Source organism: Jaculus jaculus, chromosome 1 (genome assembly GCF_020740685.1).
Source record: "Jaculus jaculus isolate mJacJac1 chromosome 1, mJacJac1.mat.Y.cur, whole genome shotgun sequence".
Classification (NCBI taxonomy): Eukaryota; Metazoa; Chordata; class Mammalia; order Rodentia; family Dipodidae; genus Jaculus; species Jaculus jaculus.
The window spans coordinates 328,480,570-328,490,412 of record NC_059102.1 but is presented as its reverse complement, the minus strand read 5'-3'; the positions used below and the strand labels follow the sequence as shown (position 1 = coordinate 328,490,412).

The window sequence follows — 9,843 nt, the reverse complement described above, 5'->3', positions numbered from 1 at the left end:
GCTGTAAAAATCCCACCCCAGTGTGGCTGACAGCCTCAATGAAGCTGCACCATGGAGCCCTCTTCGGTGAGCCTTCCACCTCCTGTATGCGCACTCCAGCGTCTCTTGAGACGGTGTGCAGCTGAGGGGGTGGTATAGGCTGGAGGAAGTGGCTAGCATCTCAGGTGGGGGTCTACTGACCTTCCCCCTACTTCTATGAGAGAATGTCAGCCCAGGGCTATGAGGGTTTGTTTGTGAATGCAGGTAAGCACAGCTGCTCTGATTTCAATATGGCAACGGTCATGTCACAGCCAGAGGTCAGCGCTCCACCGAAGCTGGCCAGCAAGGCAGCGTGGGGATTGTTTGTTGCTGTGCAGCCCCCCTAACAGAGCTGTGCTGAGAAGGGGGAGTTCTCCCTGGGTTTGAATTTTAGTTCCATCCCTCACTAGGGGTGTGTGTGTGTGAATGTCTCAATTTACTCCTCTGCCAAACGAGAATCACAATGCCATTGTCAGGTATTGCTCTTGTGAAGATTAAAAAAATCTATCATCTATCAATATGCCAATCATCTCTGCATCTATCATCTATCAGTCAATTCATCTAAGTGTCTATCAATCATGTCAATCATCTATCGTCTGTCTATCCAGCTCTTAAACTCTTCTATCTATCCGTTCATCCGTTAGAATAACTGGGTGTAAAGAAAGCACTTGATAAATGTTGACAGTGGGCTAGAGAGGTGGCTTAGAGGTTAAGGCGCTTGCCGGCAAAGCCTAAGGACCCATGTTCGACTCTCCAGATCCCACATTAGCCAGATGCACAGAGGAGAGGCAAGTGCAAGGTCGCACATGCCCAGTAGTTGGCACAAGCTTCTGGAGTTCGACTGCAGTGGCCAAGGCCCTGGTGTGCCAATTCTCTCTCCCTCTCGCTTTCTCAAAAATAAAAACATAGTAAAATATGGCAGTTGGTTTCCATTAAGGTGTGGACACTTTCAGACTTATGCGAGATACTGTCTTTTAAACTCGGTTCTGCCCCGCGCCATGGCCAGGCTGTTTGGTGTCTGGCGTGGATAAGAGCACAAAATGGGAGTCGAGCACACAGGTGTTCAGCGAAATGAGTTCTCCATGGATAACGACAGGAATCTCGCCATCTCTGGCACAGGACCACTGCCCCTCGGCCCCCACCTTACAACGTGCCACTCTCTAATTTGCACCCTCCCCCACTGCTCCATCCCCCTCCCCGCTCCCCCCGCCGTCCTAATCAAAGGAAGTCGAGTGATGGGAGCGGAGCCTGGACCAGAGGCCGTGCCCGCTCCCGGGTGGGATTCGGCTGTCAACCACCGATGGGGGCTGGAGGGAGTCGGCGACGCCGGCAGGCGGGTTCGCACGGACCATCCCCCATCCCAAGCTGCCGAAAGGAGCCGGGAGACCCGTTGGGCTGGCGCCGGGAACGGCGGGGGGAGGGGTCGAGAGAACGGGGTGACGCGGAGGGTCGTTTGTGAGGACACAGGAGCCCGGGCCGCGGGACGATCGGTCGTCTCGGCAGCTGCCCCAGCAGGAGCGGGGAGGCCGGACGCCGCCGCCCGCCGCCGCCGCTTCCTGCGCCCGCTGCCGCTCCGCCCGCCCCGCGCCCGGCTCCCCGCGCGCCCCCCGCCCCGCCCCGTCCCGTCCCTGCTGACGTGTCGCTCTGGAGCCGCTCGGCTCGGCCCCGGGGCGCCGCCCCTCCGCCGCCGCCCGCCGCCCCGCCCCCGGCGCCGCCCGCCGCCGCCCGCCCGGCCTCCTCCGCGTCACCGGCGCCCGCGGTGACAACATGGCTGCGGCGCCGGGGCTGCTCTTCTGGCTGCTCGTGCTCGGGCCGCGCTGGCGGGCGTCGGGCCAGCAGGACCCCGGCCCCGACCCCGACCGGCGCTTCTCGGAGCACAAGCTGTGCGCGGACGACGAGTGCAGCAGTGAGTGCGCGCAGGCCGGGCGGCGAGGGGACCCCCGTCCCGCAGCCCGCCTCCTGCGGGGGGGGGTCCCAGGCCGGGCGGCGAGGGGACCCTCGTCCCGCAGCCCGTCTCCTGCAGGGGGGGTCGCAGGCCGGGCGGCGAGGGGACCCCCGTCCCGCAGTCCGTCTCCTGCAGGGGGGTCGCAGGCCGGGCGGCGAGGGGACCCCTGACCCGCAGCCCGCCTCTTGCAGTGGGGGGGGGGGGGGTCCCAGGCCGGGCGGCGAGGGGACCCCCGTCTCGCAGTCCGTCTCCTGCAGGGGGGTCGCAGGCCGGGCGCGGGGATGGGCGAGCCCCCAAGCCCTCTCCCTGTCCACCCCGGCTCGGCTCGCCCTGCCCTGCCCGTGGTGGGATCCAGGGGAGGCCTGCGTCTTCCACTTGTTGCTGCTGGGGGCGCTGAGGGGACTCGGGTGTCCGCAGGGACCGCTCCCGGCTTCTCCCTTCCGGGGTGATGGGTGGCGCGTCCCCGCGTCCCGCGCTCCCCGCGTTGCATCCCGGCGCCTCCCGACCCGGGGCCGCGGGGACGTGGATCCGCGCAGTGCCGAGACCGACGTGCGCAAGGCTGCCGGGGACGCGGTCCCCCCGGGGCGGGGGCTAGAAGGGCATCCGGGAGCTGCCCCTGCGTCCCTGGACTGCACTGGGACTGGGGCGCGCACCCACTTTGAGACCAGATCCGAGCACGCAGTGTATTCCGACGTCCCGCCCCATGCAAGGTCCTGTCATCTCTTTGGACATAGTCGGCTCTTGCAAACTGGAAGGGCAGCAGCAGGAAGGCCAACATTTTTTTTTTCTTGCTGTTAAAGTGGTCAAGGTGCCACCTGGTACCGCAGCAACCTCTAATGTCCGCAGGTACAGGAATTGGGAGGGGGGAGGCGGTAGGCAAATCCATCTTCCATCTTCAAGTCTTTGCGGTGATGATAACAAAGTCTCCACGGGTCTAGTAAGGCAACCCAGCGTTAGCCGTAGTCACTCCTGTTCGGGAATCTCTGTTTGATGCTTCGTAGTAATTCACAGGGCCTCCAGGTTGGCCTCCCAACAACCGTGTTGACAATGTCCTTCATAAATCCGCAACCCACACACAATAGAAAAATATTCATTCTGAAAGGCAAAGAATCCTACAGGTTAGCGATTTATATTGGTATTATATTGGTATCATAAAAACAAATTCATAATGTGAACAGTTTGCATCACTATGATACCACTAAAGAAAAAGAAGGGAAGGGGGTTCTAGAACTTATGTCAGGCTGTTCCTACAGGTAGCCCTAGGGCCAATGTAAATAAATACGGCAAATCCAGAGCCACTGATGTGACTTTCCCTTCCTGTTTTCTCTCAACATACCCAGCAATTATCATTTTGTCATTGAATATGGCAAAATGTCTGCTATTTGATCCTTTCTGGGTTCCGCAAAACAAGTTATCTGGGAGAATGGTATCAGCCATGCCTGCTCAGAACTGAGGCAAGCTGCAGGAAGGTCTAGGGGTGGTAACTTAACTTGAGAAAGGGCCCGTGTCCAGACAGGCAACGAAACACGACAGGCAAGCAGCGGTGCCTGGGTTTGCATTGTCCTAGGGGAAGTGCTTAGTTGGGGGAAGGTGTCTGGTGTCACACATGTGTTCCTGAGTGTGCTTGTCGTTCATAAATTATAAGCAATATATAGACACATGGGGTCTTTGGTATATGACAACAAATCCTCAGGTGGAAATTAGACTTTGCTGTTCCAGTCCTGATAGAATTCTCAACTTAAGTTGTTTCACCCTGGCATCTTCCTAATTGTATCTGAACTAGGATGCTGACATATCTGAAAATAATCTTTTTTTTTTTTTTGGTTTTCGAGATAGGGTCACCCTCTAGCCCAGGCTGACCTGGAATTCACTATGTAGTCTCAGGGTGGCCTCAAACTCATGGTGATCCTCCAACCTCTGCCTCCCGAGTGCTGGGATTAAAGGCATGCGCCACCACGTCTGGCGAAAATAATCTTATTTTACCTTTGAAAGCGAAGTTACCCCCTATAAATTCATACATCTGTCCCTAGAGAACATTTTTTTTTTCAAGGTAAAGTCTCACTCTAGTCCTGGCTGACCTGGAACTCACTCTGTAGTCTCAGGTTGGCCTCGAACTCACAGTAATCCTCCAACCTCTGCCACCTGAGTGCTAGGATTAAAGGCGTGCGCCACCGCGCCCTACTTAAGAGTACCTGTTTTAAAAACATGTTTTTGTGTGTTATTACTAGTTGGTTCTTAGACAAAGTATTACTTCCATTCCTTCCTTGTCTCTGCTTCCTAAGTGCATTTATGTTCATTTCATGAGTCTGTGTATTTATTTGGACAACAGAAAGAAAAATGTTACTTCTGCCAGTTTCTGGACCATAATTTTAAGTTCTGCACTTTCAGCGCGAAGCTGAGTCCTGTTGTCTTGTCATAGTTTTCTTAGTCTGGGATGTCAGAAACATATAAATAATGCTCCCACTAAATTACATCCCTGCCTCTCTCTTTCTTTGCTTTTTTCCACCCACCCCCCCCCCCCCCCCCCCGCGCGCGCCTTTGGTGTCCTACTGAGGGATTGAACCCCTAAGGGCCTTGGGTATGCCGAGCAAGTGCTCTGCCATTTAGCTATATCCCTGGTTCTCTTTCCACTTTTTATTTGGAGACAGTTGCTTAGACTGGCCTTGAACTCGCCCTCTAGTCCAGCAGGCCTTGAACTTGAGATGCTGCTGTTTTAGCCTGCTGCATGCTGGGATTACAGGCCTTGCTAGAAACTTGTAATGTTGCATATAGTCAACATTGCCTTGAGAAAACACTGTGTTGTAAGTGATTGGTTTCCTAACAGGGAATGATAAGGCCCTCCTCCATTAATTTGCCCAGATACCATGCAGAGACAGCAACCTGGCCGCAAATGAACGTGGTTACTGCTGGGTAGTAGCACTTGCAGCCACTTACAGGTAGTGGCTTTTAGTGGTTAGTTCAAGGTAATTGACCCCTTGGGAGCTCCTGGGGCTTCTTCCTGGTTCCCTGTTATCTCCACAAGTCACTAGTCAGCACCTGCACCTGGACTTACACTTTTGACAAATGAAGCATTCTATGATGATGCAATAGAAAAAAATAAATGAGGGAGGTCTAAAAGATGAGTGAAGAAACCAGAAGGTTGGCTTAACAGCATCTGTGTGTGGCTGTGGACATGCTGCTTTTTTAATATTAAAAAAATAGTTTAAAACAAAAAAATAATAAAAAGAAAAGAAAAAACTTAAAAACAAAAAAGAAAAAAAAAGTTTATTTATTTTTAAAGGCTTTAAATTTTTTTTCATTTATTTATTTGGGAAGGGGCAGATAGAAAGAGGGAGAGAATTGGTGTGCCAGGGCCTCCAGCCACTGCAAATCAAACTCCAGATACATGCGCCATGTTGTGCATCTGGCTTATGGGTCCTGGGGAATTGAACTTGGGTCCTTTGGCATTGCAGGCAAGTGCCTTAACCATAAAGCCATCTCCCCAGCTCTCCCTTTTTTAAAGGATTTAAAAATGTTTTCATTTTATTTGAGAGAAAGGCAGATAGACGGAGAAAGAATTATTTATTTTTATTTGAGAGAGAGGCAAATTGAGAAAATAGGCCTCCTAGCCACTGCAAACACACCCCAGATACATGTACCACCTTGTGCATCTGGCTTTATGTGGGTTCTGGGGAGTTGAACCTGGGTCTTTTGGCTTTTGCTGGCAAGTGCCTTAACTGCTAAGCCATCTCCCGGGTTCACGTTTCTCAGCGTTGGCCAGAGAGAGAAGCAGGGCGTTTCCTTGGCCCTCAGCCGGCTCCAGGGACACGCGCAGCACTAAGGCTCAGCGCAGGGGAGCTCTGGGGGCTGTGGAGTCAGGGAGCAGGCCAGCGACAGCGACGCCAGACAGCTGGGAAGGCCCGGTCGCGGTGTACAGCGGGATTCTTCTAGTTCCTGACAAACCCGCGCGGGCTGAGAGCGTGTTGAGCAGGCAGGAAGCCTTGGGCGCATGCTAGGCAGCCACTCTCAGCCCCATCTGGCCCTTATATTTCCCTCCGGCCGCATGGTGACTTTACCATTTCTATCTCTAGAAATCTTGTCATGCCTTTCAGTGTCCTGCTCACCCAACACTGCATGAACTGGGCATGGTGGCACATGCCTGTAATTCCCAGCACTCGGAAGACAGATATAAGGGGTTCAGAAGTTCAACTTAAGTTTAAGGCAACCTGGTATACAGGAGACCCTTTCTCAAAAATAAAAATAAAAATCCTCAAGGGCTGTGAAAGTTGAATCTAACATGTCTTGTTTTTCTCCTCCTTCTTCCTGTCTCTGTGTATATAGTGTTGATGTACCGAGGTGAAGCGCTTGACGACTTCATAGGCCCAGATTGTCGTTTTGTGAATTTTAAAAAAGGTGACCATGTGTACGTCTACTACAAACTTGCAGGGGGGTCCCCTGAAGTTTGGGCTGGAAGTGTAAGTAAAAATTTCACAAACTTCATTGTCTTCTGTTGGAATTGCTCAGCACTATAGATTTAACTGACTGTTTTCTTGAGGCCAACCTCAAAAATGATGAGACTTTGTCATCCTAGCAGATCCCAGTCCTGACACAGTGGCACAGCGGAGGTTTCTGAAACAGTCCTGAACTGGTCCTGGCTGTGGCCCGCCCATCAGCATCAAGGTGTAGGGAGCTCCACCCATAATAAAGGTTGGAGTGGTGACAGCCTGAAGATTTTAACTTTATTGTGTCAAAAAGGAAGCAATAATGGCTATTAGACTTCATCTTGGAAATTACATGCAAAAGAGTGCTTCAGACATGCAAGTTTAAGGTTGACTTCCTGTCTTGTTTTCTTTTATTAATATTTGTTCTTAAAAAAAAAGAACGTGGAGGCTGGAGAGATGGCTCAGGCACTTCCTGCAAAGCCTAATGACCAGAGTTTGTTTCCTCAGTACCCCTGCAAAGCCAGATGCACAAAGTGGTGCATGCATCTGGAGTTCGTTTGCAGTGGCTGGAGGCCCTGGCACACCATTCTCTGTCTCTTTCTCTCTCTGCTTCCAAATATCTACCTACCTAACTATCTACCTACCTATCTATTTTAAAGGTGTGGGCTGGAAAGATGGCTTACCTGTTAAGGTGCTTGCCTGCAAAATCAAAGAACCCAGGTTTGATTCCCCAAGAGTCACATAGGCCAGATGCACAACGTGTGCATTTGTCTGGAGTTTTTTTCTTTTCTTTTTGCCATAGCTGGAGGCCCTGCCATGCCCATTCTCTTTCTCTACTGGCCTCTTTCTTTCTCTCTCTCTCTCAAATAAATAAAAACAAAACATTAAAAAAGAATGTGTCAGCTAGGGAGATGGCTCAGCAGTTAAAGGTGCTTCCTTGAAAAATCTGAGCCCAGGTTCAATTCCCCAGTACCCATATAAAGCCAGATGCACAAAGTAGCACATGCATCTGGAGTTGTTTGCAGTGGCTAGAGGCCCTGGCATGCCCATTCTCTCTCTCTCTCTCTCTCTCTCTCTCTCTGCCTGCAAATATATAAATAACTTTAGAAAATGTTTCAGCTTTGGGGAAGAGTTATCTCACCATTTGGGCTGTTATAAACCGGTCAAAAAAGCAATACGCACATTCACTGTGTGTTTTCTCATTTGTTTTTGTTTGTATCTTCTGGGGCATCCTTTTCCTGATTTTCAGATACTTTAGGCCTGGAAGTTCTCCCAGGGATTTCTGTTCCCAGTCTTTTTTATTTTCACTTTTTAAATAGTTTTATTTATTTGCAAGCAGAGAGGGGGCGGGGAAGGAGTATGGGCACACCAGGACCTCTTGCCAGTGCGTACTCCGCATCTGTCTTTATGTGGACACTGGGGAATCGAACGTGGGCTGTCAGGTTTTGCAAGCAAGTGCCTTTAACCACTGAGCCATCTCTCCAGCCCCCAGCCAGTTTTATGGGTATCCTGAAGTCAGACATGGAGGCCCCCGATGGGTACCTGCTTTCGTATTTTCAGTGATGGGGTTCACTAGCAGTGAGCTTACTGAGAGGCTTTTGAGAATTGTCCTAGCTTTTTGTTTTTGTTATTTTAAGTTTTTGTTTGTTTGTTTGTTTTTGAGGAGAGGTGGTTGTTTTTTGGTGCTAAGGATTACACAACCTGGTACACACAGAGCAAGGGCTCTACCGTTGAGTTTCCCCTCCAGCCTTGTCCTGTCCTTTTGAAAGGTGTGGCACATGGACAGCGATGACTGTAGGATTGTTCCAATTTAGATATATACACAGTATTCCAACTATGAAAAGCCCTCACCCTTAATGAAACACCAAACTGCAGAAAATAAGCTATAGAGATCCTCATGGGAGAGACAGGTTTGTTTTGTTGGCCTGATTCCCTAGAGGATTCAGATGTCACCAGGTAGTTGAGTACAATGCTTTTATTTGGTTGAATCCCAGTAACCTTGTTCTATACCATAAGCAGTCTCTTCTGTTTCTTTCTTGTCTCCCAAATGGGATGTCTTGATAATTTTTTACTCCTGGGGCTGCATTTCCTATATATAAATACATGCTTCATTTTTTTCAGATACTGCTTAAGTTCTGTCTCCCCTCTTGGTCTTTAAGCTTTTGGATAAATGAGCTGTATTTACATTTTTCTCCTGCCACATTTTGACTCTGTTGTTTCCTCCTCTACAACACTTCCTGTTCTTTTGGAGTCTCAGCCTTCACCCTGACTTCTACTGCAAATGGACTACAGATACATTTGGCTTTATGTGGGTACTGGAGACTCAAACCTGGGCCTTCAGGCTTTGCAAGCAAGCACCCTTAACCGCTGAGCCATCTCTCCAGCCCCGACACCCCGACATCCTAAGGAACCCTGCCTTCAGCATGCAGCCAGAGGGAGCTTTGCTGACAGGTCTGTGTGTGGGTGGCACTTTGTTTGCTCTGCTCCCTGGGCAGTCATTCCACTATCTCACCTGTCAGCCAGCTGGTGGACTATCTTAGCTCACTATCCAGTCAAAGGCTCCCATACAGAAAGGGCCATGCCTTATCTTTCTTCCCTTTTTGAGTATTTCCTTACAGGGCTGTGGCAATTGCTAGTGTGTGTTCTGCTAGCAGCTTGTGCAGACAATACCCTCTCTTCCCCCACCCCCAAATCAAATATACAGAAGGAATATCTGACAGAAAAAAAGACTTCCAATTACCAAGGCCCATGATTCAGGCACCACTGTAAGAAACAAGATACCACCCAGTGTGTCATATCAGAACTTTAGCTAACCCGTGGTCTCAACTGGCAAATTAAAAGATGACTTGCTTTCATTTCTTCAATCTTATTCTGTAATCTTCTCTTTTGGTTTCTTAGAGTTTCAGACTTTATCTGCCCATCATGCAGGTTTTAACTACCCTGTCTTATCTAATCTCCATGGCAGTATTCTACTACTAAAACCAGATATAACAAAGGGACTTGTGAATGGGGATATTTTAGAATTACGATAAGGTGTCCTTTCTTTTATGCCTGTGACTTGCCATTCAGTCTCCTTACTTAATGATGGAGAACAGAACGCTGCTTTCTTTCAGATGGCAGCTGGTAAAAGTCAGTGATTCTCAAAGGAAACTTATTTACATACACTTTATGTCGTTCAGCTTGGCTTCTATAATTTTACTTTCTCCCCAAAACTTGTAAGTGTGGTTGTTGAAAAAGCTAACATAGAGTACAGTAGCAGTAACTATTTACTGTTTGTTGTGGTTGGGCATTCATAATTTGTATATTGCATTTGCTTGTCTTTATGGCTGCTTTGAGTTGGTTTGAGGAAGGCTTGTAAATAGTGATTCATAAGAAATGCTCTAAAGTGTGCAGGTAAAGTTTTTCTAGAGATTATTTAGAATTTCATTTCAAAGCAACTTTGATTTGCATAGTTTTAAT

General features: G+C 49.7%; 1 protein-coding gene across 2 annotated transcripts in view; it reads left to right on the top strand.

Moving 5' to 3' along the window:
* Positions 1–1,785: 1,785 nt before the first annotated feature.
* Positions 1,786–9,843, top strand: part of Mia3 (MIA SH3 domain ER export factor 3) — a 59,560-nt gene continuing 51,502 nt past the window's right edge. For both annotated transcript variants that reach the window (XM_045141810.1, XM_045141811.1), the window contains exons 1-2: positions 1,786–1,924; positions 6,284–6,417. In XM_045141810.1, coding sequence (XP_044997745.1) covers positions 1,786–1,924; positions 6,284–6,417 — 273 coding nt within the window. The remainder of the gene's footprint in view (positions 1,925–6,283; positions 6,418–9,843) is intronic.